The sequence below is a fragment of the Lycorma delicatula genome, chromosome 1 (genome assembly GCF_047948215.1).
Source record: "Lycorma delicatula isolate Av1 chromosome 1, ASM4794821v1, whole genome shotgun sequence".
NCBI classification, from domain to species: Eukaryota; Metazoa; Arthropoda; class Insecta; order Hemiptera; family Fulgoridae; genus Lycorma; species Lycorma delicatula.
Window position 1 is genome coordinate 377,425,609 of NC_134455.1, and position 25,363 is coordinate 377,450,971.

The following is a 25,363-nucleotide window of genomic DNA, read 5'->3' on the forward strand; positions in this document are numbered from 1 at the left end:
ACAGTCAATAGGCAAGACTTTCTCCCAATTTTAATTTTTTTATTACAACAAATCGAATCATAATTTTTATCTACTATCGATTATCTATTGAAGCTACAACACGGTGATCATCAATCACCTGTAAATTCATTACACAGGAATTTGTACTACCAGTACAGGATCATTAATAAATACACGGTCAGTGCACGATTCATAACTACTTACAGTATCAGTTTTAAGAAAATTTGTGAGCAAAAAGTCTGCATATCAATAAATTTCACAAACACAGTCATCGGTTTCCATTGATTAATTGAGCTATTAATACCACAGAGAACACAATACTTAATATCACATAATTCTAACAAATGACACTCCAAACTATTGAAATTAAGTGCACTATGCTCTGGTAAATCTCTGTAATTTAATCTCAAGGAATTACAATTTTTACGGGATAAATGTCAACCGGCTGAACTCTGTGAACTTTCTAAGATTAACACCCTGTTGTAGCAATTGTCAGACATAAACTGATAATAATCTTTTGTTGGATATGTAAGCGAATTAGAATTCTGTGTTTCAAGGAATATAAATAACATCAGGTCAAATTTCATATCGTTTGAAGGAGCTTAATTAAAATCTGTTAATACTTATTAAATTATTATTGTGAAAACCTAACTTGTTCATATTTCTTTCATTATCGCTGATAATAAACATTATAAAGGAAACAATGAATCGATTAATTGTAATAAGAAGAGATTCAATAGATTTCTGTTGTTTAAAATTTTCAATAATAAAATCTTTAATAAACCATTCAAATCTACAACCTACACCTTACTATTACTTTTTTTTTGTCAACAACTATAATTTTCTTGATCTCTCACAGATCCATTTATTTTTATTTTTACTCATTAACATGGAATCGGTGGAAAGATTGTTAATGAATTCGATAACAGTTAATTTACATTACTTTGTCCATTACCAAACATCATATTTAGACGTAATTATTATCAAGAAAAAACTACTGTAACTTGAAATAAACAGAGAATCAGAGGTGATAGCTACATCAGCTTTGTTTTTCTATGTAAATTTTTTAAATCAGTCTCACCTCATTTAAAATATATCACAGTTATTAGTTTTCAGTCATATTATTATTAGGGCAAATAGTTGAACATTTTGTTAGGTTAAAACATTATACTATGAAGTCTTCATTGTACAGTGTTTTCTAAAAATAGATTATTTTTATTATTTTCTGTAAAACAATAAAAAAAAGAAAACTAGGTTTCTTTTCTTTTATTACGGTATTTCTATATGTATATCTTTTATTATTTATATTTATTTTTTTCATTTACTTGCGGCAAATAATATTATTCATATGTTGCAATGCATTTATTAAATTTGCTGAAAAACTCTGGAACCGATGAAAATAAGTACCGCTTATGATATATCGTTGAAAAGCTCTCGATGAGGGCTTATTACTGCAGTTAACAAAAAGTCCAAAATTTAGTTTTTTTTGGATTTTGTGCCTTTGAGACCAAGGAAAGAATAAAAAGATTAAGAGAGCATGATGAATACAAAGAGAGAAAATTTGAAAACTAGAGAATGTGTACAAATTAAGATCAGAAGAATTATATCAAACCAAAGAGCGATTAAATGATCGGCAACAAAAAACAAACAAAATGATGTTCAACTCCAACTTAAGGAGAATATTGTCTGACAATATCGCAGGAGTAATGAACTAAAAGGAAAGAACTTTTTTCCAATTTATCAGAGATCGGGCATGTATGCCTCAGTGTATACGTTGATCTTGTGAGGGTCAGTTTTTCAGTCGCTCTGTAGTTAACTTAAATATATTTAAAATTAAACAGAAATTCCAGCATAATTAAATAAAATTAAACTAGAAAATCCAAAAATAATGAGATTCTAAATTTAATTTTCAATTAATATTAAATAATCAGATGTTTCACCAAATCTATTAAATATACACATATGTATGTAATAATGCCTGTTAAATTACATATACAGATTTTTAAAAGTACATACAATTTTATTTCACTAATAACTTCTTATTTTTTTCATATATTTTTTTATCAAGTCGTTTCGTAGAATGACGCCGGCGAGAGTCTGTCCGACGGCGGAAATACCGAAGACTTATTTACTCTGACCAACTTGGAAATCGACATTTTAATATTTTTAAAACGTAAAAAAAATAATAGTTTTAATGAAATAAAGCTATATATTATCGCAGAAATAGATGTTCTTAATGAATATAGTTTTTTTTTTATAAATATATAATCTTTGTAATTTCAGGTTTTTTAAATTGAAAATGTGAAATTTTTGTTCTTCTAACCCTGAGTTATTTCCTAACCCGTATACGAATCGTGTCGCTAGATAACAGTACTTGATAGTACTAGGTAGCGTATACTTCAAATAATAAAATTTAAAAGAAATTAAAAAAATATTACACTAGTTCTATTAAAAAAGGAATAAATAAAACAGAAATAAATTCGTAACATTTTTATTCTACTATTAGAACTATTTGGTGGCGCTGGGGTCGTGATATTTCGAAAAATTGTATTTATGGTCCGATTTAGCTCATATTCAGAATATATAGTAGTTACGTTACATAAAAATAAGAACAATCTTATTAATAACAGATGACTAGTAATGGACTAGACTTGATATATCATCTAATCAACCAATCGCACGATTTCAGATTTAGTATATCCTTGCTGTCCCACTGGAGTAGAATATTTCTCTTTAATTTAGGCTAAATTTTTTTCAGTGCTTTTGGTAAAATCTTTTCAACAATCATCAGCTTCATAGTATTAATTTCATAGGTAATTTGAATTATAATTCTGATGCTCTCATTCTTAACAATATTAACGCAAAACAAAAATACTTTTTAATAATAGCTTCAGTGCAACATAACCTATTTTTTGAAGTTTTCACCTTTGAATAAATAAGTAAACATTAGAATGAGTAATATTTAATGTATTTTAATTAAAAATACTTCTTGTAAAAAACCTGTAGACCTCTTAAATATTTGTAACACTTTGGAGAAAAAAAATAAACATGTAACTACATAGAAAGTACTATTATTAATATTGGGTACAGCCCATCTAAGTAGATACTGCCTCTCCCAGAGACGTAAATGTATTCAACTCTTCAGCAGTTCTATTTTTAGAACTGCAGTAGGTCTATTTTAATTGTTTTGTCAGAAAAAAGTTAAACATTCAAACTGACATTTTAAATTAAAATGAATAAATAGCTAATAACTGGCCAGGAACATCAAAATCCCAGATCATTATTTGACATAAATAAATTAATTAAATGGTCTTCAGTGTAGCTAAGCTGTTCTTAATAACTACTCTAACTTTGCTTTCAACCTATATAAATATACTAATAAATAACTAATTATAACGTATAAGTGTGTTTAATTTAAAAAAGAAAAAAGAATAAAAAGGAACAATTCATCTTGCTAATAAAAAATTCATATAAGAAAAATTAATTTGTTCATGTACATTTACTACCAGCAGAACCATGACTCATAAAGTATAATTACTTAATAAGAACTGAAGAGTATACGTGTTGCTGAAAGGTGAGAAGTGACTAGTAAAGATGTCTATGTAAAAATGGTTTACATTTATGGAGTCACTGAGTTACTGCCTAATTTTTAGGGTTATTTTATCAGCTAGTATAAGCATCATTATTAATTCCATTACATACACAACTTTGACATGAAATACCATATAAATATAATTTTGATAGATAAAGAATTGTTGTAAAAACAAAATATAATTAAATTATTAATAGAAGTTGTTTATATTAAAAAGATTTAATATTATACTTCTTGGTAAAGTGCTACTTAATCTTCTAAACATGTAATTAATGAAACACGTACAAAGAAAAAAGTAATAAAATAAAGGTTATAATTTTATTTTAGAAAAAACAAATTTACATACGATGTGAAAAAGAATTAGTAATGGAATCTGTTATATATTCACTGTAATCATATGTCACTTTATACATCTTTATTACATTCTTAACTTTCATTGCATTCTTCACCATCGTTTAACTTCATCCACACCTGCATAAAAAATTAATTAATGAAAATACAAAATTAAAATATGCAATTAATCTAGCAGATAGAAGTTTTTATATTCTATAAACACGCATTCACTTGTTAAGTTGTGTTTATATTCCATGTTTTGTAATATGTCACAAATAATGTTTAATAAAATCATTGATTTAAAAGTAGCTTTGGTGAGAATTAATTATTCAGAAGCGGTTAATTAATTCTCAAGATATAACAGAAACCTTTTATATTTTATATTATGTTTTATAATTGTGAAGTATATCAAATTATAAGAAAAATAATACAATTATAAAAAAGTATTAATAATAGTTAATTAATATGTTTATACTTTTCATTAAGAATTATACTCACAGTCATCTGTGGATCTTATTACATTACACCTATTTTTTTATTCCATCGATTACTTTAGCATACCAGAACAGCTGTTCTTCATTTCTCCAAGACTAGCCAAATGTATCTGTAAGGTTATTAACATCATTCTACTTTGCTGCTTTGATGCCATGATGTTGCATTGATGCCTATATAATCAATTGTAAAGGTTGTAAATTAAAAGTGGAACATTTTGCTGGAGTCCAACCATGCTTATAGGGTCAGCTTAGTCATCTGTTCATTTACAACTTAAAATCTGAAACACAGAAATGATTGATTCACAACTGACATTTTATTCCCATTTTTAAATTTCTTAATATGAATCATTTCTTAATGTTTGATAAGTAATCTTAATGTGAATCCAAAGTTACTACTATTATTTAGATTTTTGAGAATGCTGAAAAATGATTTTGTATTTATAAGTGCCAATCCATTCCAGTTTTTTACTTGTCCAAAGTCACAGTAAAAGCTGTAACACTAACCTCATGTAATGATTGTTGGTTTCTTTCTTAGTTTTTGATCAATACTCCCAAATACTCTACTTGTAGGTAGGAACTATGTTCCCCAACAGGGAAATATGTTATGATGTTATCAATGGAACAATCAGATTGTGACAATATCAAATATCAAAGAACGAGGACGAATATTATTCTTGTTCCGTGCATCACAACCATCACAGAAAAAATGTAGATGGTTTTTGTTTGATACATAATTTTTCAAATAATATAATAAAGCAGATGAAACGTCAGTTAAGATTCTACCACCCAGTTTCTCAATCCACACATAAAAGAAAGGTTCTTTTCCTTTTAAGTTAGACATAAATTGTAAAATCCAATTTGTCTCGCGTAATATGGTTGTTTATTAGAAGATTTGGGCAAAGGCTATACATGCTGCATATCAAAACATAAAGCAAGTATTGCATTTGAATAATAATCTTGATGTAAAAGTTTATAGAATGCTGATGCACGCTTCTTATGAAATTTCTTCTGCAGAATGAAATTAAGGTGTATTATTATTATCAGAAAGGATATTGTGATACGAAACATTGTCAATAACTACTACAGACTCAGGAGGAAGGTTAGGAACTAAGTTTTCTTCAGCCTATTTCAAATAATTTTTAGTATTCATGCTATCACAGTAATCTCCACTTTCTGATTTGGCTGTCCAAGTTAACATTGGACAGCATGAATTATAATTATGCATTGGCGTTATTGACTGGGTCGAGGATAGTGTGATACATGTGTACTCCCTACGAAATTTCACGTTTCAGGTGTGTTTCTATATTTTTTGGTATTTTTTTACTGGAAATATATATATTGGATTATGGGGAAAAATCGTGCGAGTGCGTGTTAATTTGTGATAGTTGGATTTAGTTTATATAAAGGATTACATATCCTTATAAATTCTAAGTCAGGTAAGAGCAAGACAGTGACGTGATACTTGAACAAGTAAACAAGTTTATCAGTCTGCATGTGCAGTTTGTTTGTTATCTATATTAATATTAATATTTAATTTTCTGAGTTATTGATAACTTTATAATTTAGACTATTTTTCTCTTTCTTTATCTTCTTCTTTTCTCTATCTTTCTTTCTCTATTTTTCCTAGGACGATCATTCCTTTCTTGGCAAATTTGCTTTTAAACGTTGCTGTCTCATTATATTAGGCCTACCCGTATTTTAATTATAATATATATGTAGATACTAGATATCACTAAAAATTGTGAAATATAATAATTTAAAAAATAAAAGTAAAAACCGACTTCAAAAATTAATATACGTAAACATTTCAAATAATTCATTTTTTTTTTTAATTAACTAAAGTAAAAGTATTTATAACAAACAACTATTTTTGAAGTCAGTGCCAGCCAACACAAGTTAAAAAAAAAACCCATGATCTACCATAATACAAATCCTACTAACAAATGCATAATACAAACCCTAACAATGCAAAATTGGTAGTAGAAGTTTTACCAAAATAAAATAAAATCTACAAAAATATAATACAACAATAAAATGCGACATACAAAAATAGGATATAAGAATACTTTAAGATGCTTAGGTACAAGCATCGCCAGGAGTGTTTTCCTGGCGAAGGACAACACTCACTCTTTTCAGGAAATCAAACACTATCAACCTTATATTATGATTTGGGCTAGGATGACAGCTGAACATCTCATCGGTCCTTATTTTTTCAATGGCACAATTAATCAACACAGTTATCTGTGAACAATCAACAGCGGTTGCTTCCAAAATTAACAGCAAAAGGGATCGCTGACATCATTACACTTTAGCAAGACAGTGGTGCTCCAGAGAGCACATTTTGCTTTGAATGTTAACAGTCCTTCAATGAAATTTTTCTGAATCACTGGATTGGATGCGGGTAAGAAGAGTTACCGGCTCCACTGCCTTGGCCAGTAAGCAGTCCAGACCTCACTGTACCTGACAATGCATTCTGGGATTATGTACAAGAAGAGATCCAAAAACGCAGATATGCCAACAATGAGCAGTTCCAAGATACTGTTTGGTCAGCATTTGTAATGATCACCTGATAAGCTGTGGCAGTAAACAACCAGACCTGGATGCACATACAGCTGCTCTTTGAACATGGTGGAACACATACAGATGTTTAAGATCCATTAAAGGTAAGCTGCACTGCACCTATCTTAATAATTTCATAATTAGCATAAAGGGACTCCTTCCCACCCACCTATTGAGTTATTGTTCACATAATATTTTTTATGGTAAATTTATTTTTCAAATTACATTAGAAAACTATATAAACAAAGCAGTCTCCCTTGATTTTTCATCCAATTAAGTGATCTCCATTCAAACTCAAAACCATTCTTCAATTGGAATTTTTAGGCGCTTGTTAAATTAGTTAGTCACCAACAATTAATTTTATGTGAAAAGAAAATAACAATAATATTAGTGAGAAATTTTATATTACTCAGAGGGAATTTTTGAAATGCTAACATAGCTATTGTATTTACTAACAAAAATTTAAGCCATCTGTCTAGTGCAGTGTGTTAATTATAATTCAATATATGTTTGTGTATTTATCTTAATTTAATTGCGTTATTTGTTATGCATTTGTTATTTGTAATAACAACAAAAACAAAATGTTAAAACACAAACAATTTGTTCTTAGTTTACATGAGAAAATAGAAATTATTGTAAAACTAGAATCAGGTACTTTGATGAATAATATTACTGAAGCACAGTGGATAATACACAGTAAAGAATGTGAATATTTAAAGGAAATTACTGAGTGCCGATTTTATAAATATAGGAAATACTGAGCAATCAGGTACTTTGGTGAATAATATTATTGAAGCATAGTAGAAGTGAAATATGGAAGCATAAGGATGTCAACGTTTAAAAAAATCATTGTGTGCTGATTTTCTAAGTATAGGCCAACTTCACACAAGATAATCGACTGTCCTGAACTAATGAATCATCATTTATAAAGCGCTCATGAAACCGGTCTCATCAGATGAAAGGCTTTTACATACAGGTAATATTACTAACCATTTAAAATACATTTAAATAATCCTTTATTTAACCGGTCCTCTTAGTAATTGTATACATGCATACATTCACACACATAAAATAACAACTTACCTTTTTACTAGTTGAAATATGATATTTTATATCAAGTGGCAGCACCTATTTACTACGTGAAGATATGCTATACACCTCAATAGTTACTTTGAAATCACTGTACAAACCAGGCAATGTTAAAGTTGAAGGAAATGTGAGTTTATTATTGCATGTAATTATGCAAATTACATGGCATTGCTGCTTTCATTGGGGTTGAAAGAAATTCAGGTCCACATTTAACAAGACATAATAATGTGATAACACTTTTCCTCTACTAAAACAAAAAGAAAAAACACTAGATAGATTAAACTCATTTATACAATTAATTTAATTATAAAATAAATTTGGGTAACTTTTCATCAGAAATTCAAGTTTTTTTTAACCAAACATTTGTTATAATTGATAAAATTGTTTTGCACAAATTAAATAATTTTTTATTTATTTATGTTATTTTTAAATATTATTTAAACTTCCTTAAATTTATTTGATTTACATATAAATAAAAAGTATTCAAAAACTGATTTCAGAATGCCACTAATTAAAAAAAATTCCCGACAGACATTCAAGCATTCCAGTTCCACACCAGTTTTTTCTAGACCCTCAGCATTCTTGATAGTTTTTCAGGACATAACCTGTACCTGTATAGAAACTAAAAAATTTCTTACTAAGGCTCAATAAAAGGCTTTGTGACGTGCAGAAAGCAGGCTATCAATTACCATTCATAAGATCAAGCCCCTTAGTGAGCATCTTATTATGGTATTTGTTTGCAATGACCTGCATAACTACTTCAACATTTCACAATAAATTTCTTATGTTGTTATTGTTCCAGATCACAAACTCTGTCAGTAAAATCCTCTTGCTAGTCAAAAAATTTAAGTATCAATTTTTAGCTTAATAATGGTTACTTGAATTTTCTTTAAGGTAAATTGTTAGTGTGCTTCACTGTTTTTTCTGTTACTTGAGCTCTAAATTAACCAATTCATGAAGGTGTTTATACTATTTATTTAATAACACATTCTGTTCAGATACTTCTCCCTTTTATTTGTATTATATTGATCAACAGGTTTCAAGATAATAACCATTCATTGATTTAGTCTACACAATTTGGCATGTAGCTAGCACAGAACTTAAGAAAACAGTCTGTAGAAATCCTAAATATTTATCAAAATTTGAAAAATTCATGAGGAAATTTAGAAATCATGAAAAAATATTATATACTACTTTAAAATTGTTGTTGTTATTATATTTTCTGCTAAGAACACTATGATTTCCACATTGAATACTGCTTACTTATCTTAGCTTCACGCTTTTATTTTATGTTGACGCATTTTGGAACCAACCCATTGTCACTTACTCATTGTACTTATAAATTTCTGTTAATCTTTACATAGTATTGAGTCAAAGGGAGAGGCGTTGACTAAACACCCTTTCTAAACAACAGCACCGTTCTTTCACAGTGCTATCATGAACAATGTTAGCATAATTCAATGAAATCAGATCTTGACAAAACCTTTTCCTTCCACATGCAAAAAACTAATTGTGCTACTCACCTCACTGTTGGCAGAAGCAATAAAATGACTATTTCCACGATTCACTGACTTCAACACTCAAAAGAATGGATAATAGACGCGTGCAACAATATTGTAAAATTAATGACATTTACTGTACGTTTTCTTTATTGATATCGCAACCGATCTATTTTCAAACAACCATCCACAAATAAATTTTGGAATAACCTCGTAATAAATTAATAGCAATGAACATAAATGATTATAAATAATTTTTACACAAAAATTCATTTTTAAAAAGTGGTAATAAGTGAATGTTTGGTTCTTGTTAAAAGTATATGGTTTTACTTTATGTATAAAACATGTACAAACATATGTTTTACAATACATCATAAAAAAATAATTATCTTATTGACAAATCAACGCATAATTATTGCAAAAATCCATGAAAAACAACGTTTATTTCATACTCTCTCTCTCTAACATAATTAGTTTTAATTAACAGGACCTACACATTGAGACAGTTAAGTCTCAAAATGAAAAATAAATACTACCTCGGCCAGCTGCTCGGATATTATCCAATTTCAATGGCAACGTAAGATGAGATAAACAACGTTCAGTCAATTCGTCCTCGTTCAGTCAATTTTGAATTATCACGTCCAGGCAGTCTCAGGGACCCTTCTACTTTTAAACGCTGTATTTCATGTAATGCAGCTTGTCCCCTTTGTGCTAAAATTCAGACCAATTACTACTTAATTATCACTTCTTAATTAAACACAGAATATTTATAATTTATCAATAAAGGGAGACAAGGTATGGCTATTAAATAACGAGACTAATACTGCAAAATATTTTATTTTAAATTTATACATATCTAGTTATCCCCTTCAATATACATCCCTCCCTATCCTACAATGCTCCATGCGAATTTTCCATTGTTCGAAACACTGCTGGAAGTCTTCTTCGTGAGCTCTTTCATAACGCATGCCGCTTTTTCTTTCACAGCTTCAACTTCTGAAATCTTGTTCCTTTTAATGTAGATTTAAACTTGTGGAACAGATAAAAGTTACATGGTGCCAGGTCAGGGGAATAAGGTAGATGGTCTAACACTGGGATGATATAATTGGCTAGAAACTTCTTGACAGACAATGCAGTGTAAGCCAGTGTGTTGTCCTGATGAAGAGCCCATGACTTGTTCTTTCACAATTTGGATAGTTTTTTTTTTTATTTTTTCACGGAAGTGAGGAAGGTAGTAAGGTAGTAATGTTAATTAATAGTTTGACCTTCAGGAACCCAGTGAAGGTACACAATCCCATAAAAAAAAAAAAATCACTTTGAATTTTGATCATCTTCAACATCTTCTCGGCCATCTTGGAAACGCTTAAACCACTCAAAAACCTGCACAAGTGATAAACATTCATTGTCACATACTTTTTTTTTTATTAAAAGATAAGTTTCAGTAGCAGTTTTACCAAGTTTCATATGAAATTTCACAACAATTTTTTGCTTTAATAAAACCCTTCTCATTTTTTCGGCAAAACAAATGTTATCCAAATGAAGGCCACGGCCAGACTAATACGTCTACAGAAACTGGAATGGCAATAATTGAAAGAGAAAGCTTCACGCTACACAGCTGTCAGTCGTACGAATTTGGCACATGCAAAGTTCTTCTGTAGCAGCATTAGTTTCATTATTTATTAGCCACACCTTATATATTATTAAATGTGAAAAGCACCTGAATCATATAAAAGATTGTAAGTCAGTTTAAGAAGCATTAATAGAGAAAAATCATTTCATAATTATGCTAATATTTACATTGATACTGACAAACAATTCTAAATGGATATCTATCACTTGCTTTTGAAGATTGGAAGAGAGAAATATGTGCAGAAATCAACACATTATAATTAGTGTGTAATTTGCACACTGATCAGTGATGATCAATGCTGAAATCAGCATGGTCTCAGCAGACCTGATGACAATATGCATTTAGTAAGTATAATTCACCATATTTACATTAAACAAATTAATCCACTTATAAAATATTCTACATTCATCCTTTGTTATATAAGAAGTGATTAGAAAATACTAAAGCATATGAAAATAAAATAAAATTCTGCAACAAATAAAGACTTGATCACTTCTTTTATAAACCTAAAACTTCTAGCGAATGTAAATTCTTAGTAGTCAACATCATCGTATTTACTTATTACCAAAAGAAACGATAATAGTGCATCTTTCTAGATAAAAATAAGAACTACCATACATAAGTAGAATAACTTAACTGCTTGATTAATTTAAACATTATTTGCTGGTAATTGCTTATTTTCATGTGTGTGTGTGTGTATATATATATATTTGTAGTTCTGCTCATCAACAAATAAAAGCTAAGAGTATGCATAATTATCTTAAAATCTGGTAAGAGTTGCTCTTATAAATTATTATTTATAAGCAAAAATTATGATCCAAAATATGTGTATAATGGGGATGGATGTTATGTAAATTTAAGGGTAAAAGTTTAAAGTTTTCTAATGGCACAAAATTTTATATTTTGTTTTCTGTTAATTTTATTAGAGGTGGATGTAACTGTATAATATTTTTTTCAATTTCTAATTAATCTGGTACAAATAATAGAGTTTCATTTATAGATAAATGATACTAGAGCATCAATAATAACAAGATATTGCTCATAATAAACAAACTGAATTGTTCCAACAAAAATACACTGAATTACAGGGGGTCAGCTATTGCTTATCCACTTACAATATCAGTTATTGCATGCACATTATCGAATAAGTAATGCACGAAATTGAATCAATTATGGTTAAATGCAGTTGATCTGGATCTAGACATATAGTAATTATTTTCTGGCCTAGCCCTACAACAAATTATGAAGCAATGTAGAAATTATAAAAAATGGTTAAGAGAAGAAAAGTTAAAATATCTGTAACATATGAGCATCCCGAGGGGTTAAAAACCTTACAAGGAAAACTGGTACAGTGGGCTAAATGGTTCAGTGGGAAATATGATTAGTAGTTACAGACCTGAAAGAAAGTAATTCCAGGTTAACAAAATTTGAAAGCCTAATACTATTCTACAATTGTAAAACTTCAAGTTGGCATCAGTAAAATTATAATTGAAATTTAATTGCCAACATCTGATAACAGATCAGCAAAAAAGGAAGTTGATGATGTTATAAATAAACTGAATTTCTTACAGTATTTTTACGATGCTGTTATTTCTTAGTAATAACATTATTTCATTCTGTAGTTGTATTGTAGATATTTTATTTTTTAAGTTTTTGTAATACAGTATAACCTGTTAGGTCTGTTGCTTTACATTACACAGTGTAACTACTCCAGAGTAAAACTAGTAGAATGTTAATTCTACCCGGTTTACTCTGGAGTACAGCACTGATTTTTTTTTATGAAGTTTTAATTTACCCCATCCTGGTTTTATTTAAATTAATATCTGGAATGTTTGGTTATTTATTTTCTATTTACATTAGTATCATTAACTGTTTAAAAATTAAAATAGTTATTTTATTATTCAATAAAATTAGAGAAGGAAACTTATCTTTTGTAATGGTAAAAAAAGAACACTACTTTTGATAGAAACAGGAAGTAATAATAATAAACAATTCTATGGTGAAAAACAAATAGCCAAGTATAAGTGAAATTTAGAAAACTCAGGCTAACACTAATAAAGAGATAGAAAATAGTAATAATAAAATAATAATAAGAAAAATATGTGCAAAAATAATAATCAGAATTTCAAAGAAGCCTTTTATTAGTCTGCTTTAAATAAAAACATTCCCATAGGTGAATCATCAATATTACAATTCAAAGTAAACTATACAAATAATGAAAAAGCTACATTCATGTACCAAAACAGACTTCCAAAACAACTTATTTTACAAGGGTGAATCAAATTAAACGGGAGTTTTTGTTGTCACTGACGCACACCTAGTGGAGAGGGACGTTGCTTGTGTTGTACGTAGGGATGCATGGAGGGGATCCCATTCTAGAAAGTCAGTTCACTACTTTTCTCTAGTCAGGATCACAATGTCAGAGCAGGAAGTATTATTGCGTGCTGTGCAACGTATTATTATTATTAAATTTCTCACAGCAGAGGGTGTGAAACCATCCAAAATTTTAAGAAGACTTTAGGCACAGTTCGAAGACAACATACTTAAAAAGACTAAGTGTATGATTGGCATAAGCAGTTTTCGGAAGAACGAGAACTAGTTGAAAATGAAGGTCACTGTCACTCAAAGACAAGTGTTACTGCTGAAAATGTGCTCATGGTTCGCCGCCTTATCGACGATGACTGTCAATTAACAACTGCAGAAATCGCTCGCTTCTGAAATCGGAATAAGCTACAGCAGTGTTCAGGCAATCATTACTGGTGACTTTGGATTTAAAAAGTGGCAGCACAATGGCTTACTCATCTTTTCACCGAAGATCAAAAGCTATACTGCCTGGAAGTGTGCCAGCGGTTGTTGAGCCGTTACCAAGCTGAAAGAGAATTTTTTTGCATCAAATCATGACCTGCAGTGAAACTTGGGTGCACCATTACACCCCAGAATCAAAACAGACAAGTATGGAGTGGTAAAAAGGGGAAGAAACTGCACCCATTAAAACCAAAATTTGACTGTCAGCTGTAAAGGTTCTGGCCACAGTATTTTTTGATTTTAAACAAGTTCTGCATGTTGAGCTTCCTTATTCTCTTCAAGCTCATTATAAGTAAAATTAGTTACATAATGAAAATACATCAGATAAAATAAATTATCCAAATAATAAATTTTTAATAAAGATGTTTTCTAAAAATCAGTTTTTATTTATTAACTTAAATCAGTTTCTGTAGAATTTTCTGGTATTATTATAAAACATTTACAAAAATATTGTTTGTTTTTTAAATAATACTAACATTTTAATTTTTAATTTAGAAAAAAAATTAGACAAGAAAAATACATATTAATGGCTTTAACCAAATTAATCACATTTTTATCAATTTCTTTTATTATGCAGAGATCTGTGTATAAATCTTATTGACTGAAAGAGAATTGATAAATTAATAAAAAAATAATCATACTTGCAACTAACAGCAGACATTCTCTCTCGACTTCTTCAGCAGAACCAGAAAATCCAATTGTTGAACTACATAAATTCAATGCCTGACTAGCCTGTGATATTACTACCTGCTGATAAGATACCTGTAATAAATAGAAAGAAGTTTTTGTCAAACGTTACCATAAAATTTAAATTTATTTTCAATAATATTAACTAATATGGTAAAACTCATTTTTAGTGTTACCATTTCTATCAATTTACTGTTCGTAACTCTTACAACAGGTAAGATCTCTTGGCTGGATAGGTAAGACCTGTCCAGGCCTGTAAGAACAATATTAATATTTCACACCTCTAATTGACAAAATTTCTTGCACATGTTATCCTAATGACAAAAAGTTATAAAGCATTTTTTGATGTTCCTTAATGCTTTGTTTCAAATTTAAGTAGCAGTTTCTGTTTCTCTCTTGTGAATCATTACATGTGTGAATTAAAGAATAAATAAATTAAACAACAACAAGTACATTTTTCAAGTCTTTTCCCTAATATTAAGTTTTAGACCAAATTTAATTTTTTGTTTCTAGAAAGAAAAATGAGTACTGAAAAGGCAGAGGTAAATTACACATCTTTGTAAGTTGTTTAACTTCTTCAAGTTGATTAACAATGGTAATTGATTAGCAGCAGCAGCAGCAGCAGGTGCTTTAACATGTAGCTCAGTGAAATTATACAATGAATACATAGCAAATAAAAATAGTTTTGCTCTTTATCTTTCATGTTTATTGATATTTAATTTAATCAATCAGTGTCGAATAAATATCACTGGTAGAGATGTGCTCAACCTACAGTATGATTACAATAGGTACATAAGTACGTAAAAGGTTGGTGTTTTTTATGGCAAAGAAAACATGCAATTAATAGTTGCAATTACTGTAGATACTAAAAACACAAAGCTTTCTTTTAAATGCCATATAATGTAAACAGGTCCAAGGGTAAGACGCATAATTCAATATTGTGTAGAATAATAGATAATAAAATTAGGTTGTTCTCGAAAAATCATTTTCTTGAATGTACAAATCATAACATCTGACAATTTCTACCGACTTAATTTGTTATGTATTTTTAGTACAGCAATTACAGAAAGAAATAGATAAATGTATTAACTTGATTTATATATTGGAATGATAAGAATAATCATAAATTCAAACAAATAGAATATTTTACTTTATAACAAAATCACTTAATCCCCCACAAACTTCATGGGATCAAATCCCATCTACAGACACTCTCTCTCTCTCTCTCTATTCTCAAGGTCTTAATTGCACTTAATATTCTGCGTATTAAGTATTACGTAAAATTTCTCAATTTGTTAAATGCTAATGAGTCAGTATATACAGTAAAACATCTATCACTTCTACTAATAACGTAACTTTAAGATTAATCTGTTTCCTTTGAGAAACCCTCTAAGCATCTTTTAATTTAAGTTTACAAGAATCTACTAATTAGCATAGCTTTACAATTAATGACAAATTTTCAAGAGGAAAAAATACATTTCAACATTAAAGGTAACAGCCAAGAATTAATTAGAAACAGCAAACCTCCTGTTGAAGTTCAGCTATTCTTCTTTCCACTGCCTCCTGTTGCTGACAAATATCTTCATCTGAAGATTCTTCACATTCTTCTCTGAATCCATGATGAACAACATGATGTTTTGGTGACAAAGGCTTGTGGCTCTGGAACAACAATAAAATATTTGCACATTCATTCTGGTTTAAAAAATAAATTATCAATTACAAGGTGAAATATAGATATAAAAAGAATTAAATACCACACAATCCTTAATTTGTATTAGATCGTCACTAAAGCAACAGATACAGATGACTGAGTAGTGCTTGGCGCTTCTCGTTTTCATTGTATTATGAAACTCAAGAAGCATTTTCTGATATTAGAAACAAATACATTATTTTTATGATTACTTCAGCAATATTGAGACTGATAAAGTGAGTTCTAGAAGAATTTTTAGTGATATAATTGTAAATCAGATTTTTATAATTAGTATACCTGATTCAAAATCTGTTGTTTTCCCATTACCTAGTAAGCACTTTATATGTTCACAACTAATACACACACACACAATATATATATATATATTTTAATAACAAATTATTAAGGAACGTGGTGAAAGTAAAGAACTATATGGTCTGACAAAGGAGATAATTAAAAATATTTTTAGTTTATGAAAAAAGTGTACAAAAGAGTAGGAAAAATTTTCCCCTGGGAGTCTTTAGAAAAAAGGAGCAAAGAATTTTAAAGGAAGCATTGCTTAAGGCAATTAAGAACATTACTTCCTGAAACCACACAAAAAGCAACCACAAAAAATAGAAACATAGGCATGAACAATTTTGTTAAGCATATAGAGTATCATACCAAGTTTCTCTCTCCTTACCAAAGATAAAAATTACAACTTTTCTTCCTGTATTAAATTTCATAATCATAGAATACTCTATATAGCATTATTAAATTGGAATTTAGCAGGAAAAATCTAGCGTTAACAAAAAAATTGAAAAGCCTAATACCTGCAAAGATAACTTCTCATCTTTGGGAATTAAAATGTAAAAATGAAAATTTTATCAATGTTTACATAGATAAAATTTGCATTTTAATAATAAATTCTGAGCTCTAAATATAACATATAATAATTGAATTTTTTGTTCCTAGCAGTAATAAGAATGGTTTTGTTAAAATGATGTGTCTCATCTTCAAAATGGTTCAAAAGCCTGGAAATTACCATGACTCCATGTAGAGGAGCTTCTTAGATGAAAATAAAAGTTGATAATGACAATAGATCTGGTAGTCAAGAATCAAGTATGTTGAGGAAACCAAAAATTATTAATATAACCATCAATCAATCCATTTATGTAAGGCATATTATCTTCGAATCAATCTATTGAAAGATATAGTAGAAGCTGCAATGCTAAAGTTGGTGATGATTGTACAACTGATAAACTGAGGGTATGGAAATCAAATTAAATAGCATTTAACTTGCAACATTAAAAAGGCTAAATGTTTCTATATGAGATTATAAAAACTCCATTCCATAAACTTACACAATTATCACTAACAATAATTAACACTGATTCTATTGTTTTTGCTATAGTTTTTTTTTTCAAGGGATGAGGTATTTAGAATCAATTTTTAATGAATATGCAACAACCTATATTCTGATTTTTTAATTAGTCCTTTACATGTAAACACTATTGGCGACAAATAATTCCTGTTATTTCCTTTGTATATTCATCTCTAAAATAAAATCATAAATTAAAGCGGTCACATTTTTCACACTGTAATATTAAGCAAAAAAAATAAAATCTTCCTGTTAAGGCTAACATATACTTCTTTGTTTACTTTTTTTTATTTATTATTATTTTACTGAACCAGCAATCCAAAATTGTTAACAGTATTGTGAATTAACATTTTAGTTATTTAGTAATGGATGATGTATGTTTTTGAGAACTACAATCTCTCCAAATTCATTCACAGAAAGCAGTAGTTGTTTTATAGAATAGCTTTGTGAGCTGTAAGTAAAAACAATGAGAACAAATAAATTTCAACATTACCTTCCATGATAGAATAATATTAAGCATGTTGTGAAATAATAATTACTTGTTATTATGCACCTTCAATAAAAAATCTTTAAGGATATTAAAAAAAAATTATCTTGTTCCTGTTTTAAAATAAAATGTTTATGAAATAAGTTATACTAATAATTTAAAATTAGTACGATTATTAAATGAAGAGTTAAATAAAGTTCGTAAGTACAAATATGTATTAAGATATAAAAGTTCAGAACCAATAAAAAAAAAGTAGTGTAATCAAACAAGTATAGGTTTAATTTTATTGCTAGTAAAATATTTTTGTCATTAGCAAAAGTGTATATAAAAAAATGAAAAAAGACTATGTCATTCAATTAACAGAAAATCAAGAACTTTTTATAAACCATTGGTGAATCCATACACAAAATTCCTAACAAAGAAAAATTTTTAATTAATATAATTTTTGAAAGAAAAAAAATTGCATAAAAGATAAATAACTTAATACCTATCAGAATACAAAAAAATTCCCATACAAGTAAACTGCTGTAGTTGTCAATTATCATTATCGTAATGGTTTAAAAAATTTAATTTTTCCACTGGCTGCTTTACTTTTCCCCTACTTATTAAATACTTTTGCAGAGATCTCTGCTTTATCATAACATTTATATAGACTTAAATTAAAAATAAAAGTAAAATATTAAAATTATAAAGACAATATTTATTTAGAGAAATATACTATTTGAGAAAATTTAATTTAATATCAGTGAATGAGATAGTTTTAACCCTTACGTGATATATATATATATTTCACTAAGTGATAATCATTTTTCGAGCTCTCTACACACCTTTTTAAAAAAAATTACAATATGATGAACAAAAATAACTATAACTTATTGTATACCAATTTACACAGGAAATTCTAAATAACATGTTTATGTAATTGTGAAAATTACTTATCTTTATTCTGAGAATACTCCAAAAAAAGGAAAAAATTTGAGTACTCCAAAATACTCAAAAAATTGCTGAAAAAGTTCAAATAGGCTGAAAAATCAAAAGAAATTGTCTTGGTTTCGCCGATGACTTGACACTGCTAGCAAATGACATCGACGAAGCTAAATCACAGATATTTGAAGTTCAAAACATTGCAAATATAACTGGCCTCAAAATATCATTCAGAAAGACAGAAATTATGTCCTAAAAACCAACTTGATTAAAAGAAGTAAACAAAATCAAAAGGTAATAAAATCAAAATAGTAACTCAACCTAAATGAAAAAACCTCGATCAAAATAAAAAGAAACAAAACTACATAAAGCTAAAAAATTACCTAGTATACTTGCAATAAAAAATGCCTATCAATAAATGCAAAAATATGACCCTACAACACAGTATAGAACCACTTATGCCACTTTGAAGCTACTTGAAGCAGGCACCTTGAAGCCACTTATGCAGCAGAAACACTCTTCCACCTGAAGGAACAATCAAAAACAGATTCCAGAAAATCGAAAGAAGAATTGGAAGAACCTGCATCGATGAAAAGTTCTAGAAAGATGGACAGTGGTGGATTTTGCCCAACAAAGTCATGACAAAGAGTTAGAACCCATCACTGATACCGTGTATAAGAGGAGATTAGGATTCTTTGAACATATCATGAGGATGCAAGATTCGACTTCTGAAACAGCAGGTGTATATCCACCTCCCCACTGGCAACAGCCATCAATGTCACTTGTGTGTTTGAGTACACTGGTCTCAGCAATATGACCAATTCCACGTCCACTTCTACCACCTCTCACTGCCTTAGCAACCTCCTCCTTGGTGGTGAGCATATCAATATCTCTTATATTTAACAACAACATGAGAATTCAATCTAAGAGCAACCTTTACTCCCTGCACCTCCTCCTGTAAATTCTTCAATAACTTTTCAGAACTTCATCATCAACTTGGACTCGAATATAAAGATCCTCCCCTTGGCCCTTACAGGCCAAGAGGATCTCCGATGCCTCTCTTGACCTCTCTGAGAAGGTTGTATACATCTGCTTCCCTTTTTCTCTACCAATCTAACCACCAAGGTTTTAGGCTTTATGTTTTCTATTGTCACCCTACTAGTGGACCTGTCCCTTCTACCTTTGCTCGGATCTGTCTTTGCTTTTGTCAGATCTGTTCTGCTCAATCAACAGCCAGCATATTCTATCAGTTTCCTGGCTACTCGTGATGCGTCACCCTCTTCCAGCCTGAAGATCACATCACGTTTCACTAACAGGAAAACCTCTGCAATACTCTTCTTCAGATGAGATAATATTCACCTCAGCTATCCCCGAATCTATCACTATTGTGAATACTTTCCTTTTGTAGTCCTCTACATCATCTCCCTAAGTACTGTGGCAGCCTTACTACAGGCCATGGGTTGACTCATCACCTTTAATTTTCCTCCCATAGCCATGTCCCTAATCCTCAGAGCCACCCTAAATATAGACTCTGAGAATTTAGTCTTTAGTTTCAACAAGTCCAGGATCACCACCAAGTCCCTTTTTCTCTCAGTGAAAATCCCCTCCTTAAGTTCGACTATATTGGTAAACCAGTTATTGTTCCACCTAGTGACCACCATTTTATCAATATTCTCATCCTTGCCTCCTTGCTCCTATCATCGCAGGATCTCACCGTCTACCTTATCGCTCACTGTCTAACAAGCCACATCTATTCCCTCAATCTTTACATCAAACTGTTTCAACTCTATAAATATTCGGAATACAGCGACCACCTTTGCCATTTCCCCAGCTATCTCCTTCAGCTCGCAGGCAGTGTGGCTCTTCTCGGCATGTTTTGACAATGCGCCATTCACACTGATTAACTCTCGTACGTACTTAAGCAATTTACCTTGTACTCTGTTCTCCATCCTATCCTCATACTTCTTCTCATTCCCATGTCTCATTAGAACAACTCCTCTTTCTGTGTATTTCTTATTCCCACTAGTTGCCATGACGTCAGTGGACTTGCTAGTAGTAGAATCACACGAGCTACCCGCATACTGATGTTGCAGCACCTGCTGTATCTGGCGATGGCTTCTTTTAACCATAGTCAGAAAATCAAGCTGCATAGCAATCTCAGGTACAAAAAAATGTGCTCATCTATGAGATATGGGTGAAGGAAAATCTTCTATATCTAGTAGGACTTTAGATGAGGAAGGTAGAGAAAAGAATTCCCCAACAATCTATACGTGGACTACCATAATAATAAAATAAAATATTTTAATTTAAATATTTAAAATGATAATAATCTTATCTTCAACGATAACTGACCCCAAGTCATAAACAACTCAACCCGTTACGACAACCAAAGTTTATAATTACTTAATGATGATGATGATGATTGATGATTTATTGCCACTGGCAATAAATCTCTTAAATAAAAATCTCAATAAAACAGTAATCTGTTATCTGAAATCATTAAAAAAAGTAATAATACATCCAATAGAAATACCACCTATCAGTAGCCAGTCATCCACGTCTAAAAATAAAACTGAAAAACCAGACAAAAACACACAATACCACAGAACAAAGTCTAACCCGTATGAATCCTCCAACTCAACTATCAACTTATTACTTAATTCATTAAAATTGTATTCAGTCATTATATTTACTGTTTATTAAATTCATTTATAATATCTGTATTAACAGAGTACTGGTTATTAATCTGACTTACAATTATCAACTTGTTTATATCTTACTTTTTCGACAATTTTTCATACTTTTCTCCATCATATGCATCTAATTTACCAGTAAATTATTTAATTACTGAACTGAGGTCAGTAACAATTTCTCTTTCATTTCTTACTTTATTACTTAACAAAACTATTTCTAACTTTACATATAATAACATTTTCTTATGATAATTTAAAAATAATTTATTACATCACAAAAAACTTATGACTATTGTCTGTTAAATTCTTCCTTTTTTACTAACATTATACAATTGATTATTATTAAAACAATTTAACACATTCCTAAACAGTATTCAAATTTTCTAAATGAATAAATACTTAAACCAAACTATAATAATGAATAAATGCATGATAAGAGGCTTCTAATTTGGCTAAACCCAATTCTATCAGGGCTATTTCCGAATTATTAGTTATATCTCTAATTTCGGCTGCTCCAGGATGAATTCCTTTTAGAAACAGGAAGGTTCTGCAACAAGATTTAAATAAGGATTTTTTTTATCGGAGGACAAACTTTCCTTCTGGATTTGTTTAATTCTTCGACATCATTTGATTTTCGACAAATGAATTTCTACGTTAATATTATTATTAACATAGCAATAAGCAACACAAATTTATATTATAATTAAAGTAAAATAAAACTGGAATAAAACAGATACAAATTCATTAATAATTTTAATAAAAATCAAATAAAAAATCTTGTAATAATTGCTTCTTAGGCAGATGGGAATGATTTTGATATGAGCACATCTCAACATATCAGCTGACCACTATATTTACAAATATAAAGAGCTAGATACGTTGCTGATTTTCTCAAATATTACACCGCAATTATCATTTAATCTAGCAGCATGTTTACAGGGGAGTATTTAATTTTACAATGTTCTAAGCACTATAAAAGATTTTAACTGAAATTACAAAATAAAAATCTAGATGTTATAATTATTTTGTAACATCTTTTTGGAAATTTTCACCTGTTAATTTCTCAATATGTGAAGCTGGAACTTCTTCATGTTCAAAAGTTAAATCAACAATATACACTTTCAGAATCGTACTTCCTATCTACTTATTCATGCTACAAACAAAAATTTCAAGTCATGTTGGCACAGACAATGTAATAATAGCAAAACACATAAAACTTTACAGTGAGTAGTCATTAATTTATATGGGCAACATTAAATTAAAACAAAGAAAAAAGCAGAATAATATTAAGGAGAACTTTATATACATAAAAATGACTCTAAAACTTCTAAATAAAATTACCTAAAAATTAAATAAATAGCATTTAGTAACATTGCAGTTATTTTTACAAGTGTTCTTTTTTCCATATGAAATAGTACATTTCATTAAAATTTAATAAAAGTCAATAAATAAATTATTGTCAGCAAGTTCAATGTTCACACTAATAATTTTATAAAACCTAAAAATCAGTAATTAAAAGAAAAATTAACTCAACTGCTATGTTAACAATAATTATACAGATGTTTAAACATACAATTTTTAAAAGGTCACTAATTTCATAAGCAATTTCACACACAGACTAATACAGAAAATTGATTCTACATACATTACATCTCTTATTTTACAGAGAAAATTTCTTAAAAACAAATAATAAACTTATGTCTGGTTGACAATAAATATATATATATACATTCATGAATTGGGTGCAGAATATAAAAATAACAGCACTTCCAAAATGATTTAAAAAAACAAGTATAACAACATTTTAATCATACATTAAAGTGAATGTCAAATGCACCAGTACAATAAATTTAAAGCACATGTGCCCAAATAAGCACGTAATATTGTTGTTGATAAGAAGTAATAAGGGCAATTTAAAACAAGTCTAAGCACTTACTTCAAATAAGAATGAAAGTGATGTCGACTGTCAATGTACATCATAGCCTCTGAAACAAATATTTATTAATATTATTAAAAATAATAATATAAATATACTTTAATAAGTATAAAAGAACAAGAATTAAAATAGAGTTATTTATTTTTCACAAATAACTACAGAAAAAGGATCCAGTTTTAGTTATTGATAAGGAGAGATGAATTTTTGTAACATGTGATAAAGGCCAAGCCTGACAGGAATTACCACAAAGCCATTGAGATTGATACAGTAGTAGTGTGGTAGTACAAAATTTCATTAACAGACTTACAAAAAATAAAATATTAATCTAAAATGGGTAATAACACAATCAAATGTATAGACTGATTACAGATTTTAGAATTTCTAATAATAATCCTGGAGCTAGTGGACTTTTTTATGACTAATTTACATCAGGTAGTCGTGGAGGGTCTTGAGCGGTAAGACCATGAGTGGTAATTTTGCATCTTTACTGACAATTGACGATCCGGCGTTCATTACAGTTGGACAAACATCTCTCTTGAGGTTGGCGCAGCGGCAGATTGATGTAATTGTGGCCAATGTTACAAGTAAGACTGCTGACGAACACCAATCATTGCCTGAAATATCACAGACATTAACTGGTAGCGAAATGTCAAAAATACCACCATGGGACGGGAATTTTAGGCAAGGTTACACGTGGTCTGATAAAACTGCTGAGCTCAGATGGGTTTTTCAGAATAGGCATATAAAACAAAGGCTACGGCCAATCGACAGGATTGCGTACGAGGTAGCTGAACAAGCTTACCTGGCAAGCAGAAGACTGTTGTATTACAAAATAAAGTGTGCAAAAGGAGAAAAGTGGTGTGAGTTGTGCCAGAACTTAGACAAGAACCCGTGGGAGGGGCGTATCAGATAGCCACGAGGAACTTTAGCCGACGTCTGCCCATCCTCATGGAGGAGCAAATAACATGACAGATTGATAAACTTTTCCCTTGCCAGGAACAGGAAGTTACTGAGGTTATCAAATATGATACCAGAAGATACACTCTGGAGGAAGTTATAGAGACAATAGTAAAGTTAAAAAGTAAAAAGAGTCCAGGGCCAGACAGAGTCCCTCAAGCCATCCTCAAGGGCCTAATAGCTAAGGTGCGGGGAAGTAGTTGACATAGCAAATTATGGAATGGAAAGGAAGATGTTCCCAATTTGTTGGAAGGAGGCCATAATGGCTTTCTTCCGAAGAATAAGAAGGTGATCAACAGCCTGAATACTGGCTGCTGCATCTGCTGAACAATATGGGCAAGGTTGTCGAATGGATGCTGATATTCCGCATTTCAGACGAACTCAGGTGGGGTGTCAGTATCCATGATAATCAGTTCGGATTTTGACACAGTAGCTCGATTACACAGGCAAGTGATTAGTTGGGCAATAACAGAGGAGTGGTACATGGAGGACACGCAGTTTACAGTGCTTATTCTTTTGGATGTCAAGAATACCTTCGTGTCCCTGCCGTGGAATGTGATAATGCTATCCCTCAGAGACAAGGGTATCAGCCCATACTGAAGGCAAGTGTAAGAGTATCTCAGTGGCA

At 30.0% G+C, this 25,363-nt stretch overlaps 2 protein-coding genes across 3 annotated transcripts in view; both read right to left on the reverse strand.

Annotated features, from left to right (window-relative positions):
- Window positions 1-10,233, reverse strand: part of LOC142317288 (pickpocket protein 28-like) — an 86,362-nt gene extending 76,129 nt beyond the window's left edge. The window contains exons 1-4 of one of the 2 annotated variants that reach the window (XM_075353718.1): window positions 10,103-10,233; window positions 8,062-8,311; window positions 4,424-4,697; window positions 3,939-4,063 (exon numbers count right to left, since the gene is read on the reverse strand). The gene's annotated coding sequence lies outside the window, so the exon portion shown is untranslated. The remainder of the gene's footprint in view (window positions 1-3,938; window positions 4,064-4,423; window positions 4,698-8,061; window positions 8,312-10,102) is intronic. The other variant, XM_075353719.1, reaches the window with a different exon arrangement.
- Window positions 10,234-14,641: 4,408 nt separating this feature from the next.
- LOC142317289 (uncharacterized) overlaps window positions 14,642-25,363 on the reverse strand; it is a 35,567-nt gene continuing 24,845 nt past the window's right edge. Inside the window, exons 5-7 of the mRNA XM_075353720.1 lie at window positions 23,779-23,827; window positions 16,213-16,347; window positions 14,642-14,763 (exon numbers count right to left, since the gene is read on the reverse strand). Of these exons, the coding sequence (XP_075209835.1) occupies window positions 16,230-16,347; window positions 23,779-23,827 (167 nt within the window). The 3' untranslated portion in view covers window positions 14,642-14,763; window positions 16,213-16,229. The remainder of the gene's footprint in view (window positions 14,764-16,212; window positions 16,348-23,778; window positions 23,828-25,363) is intronic.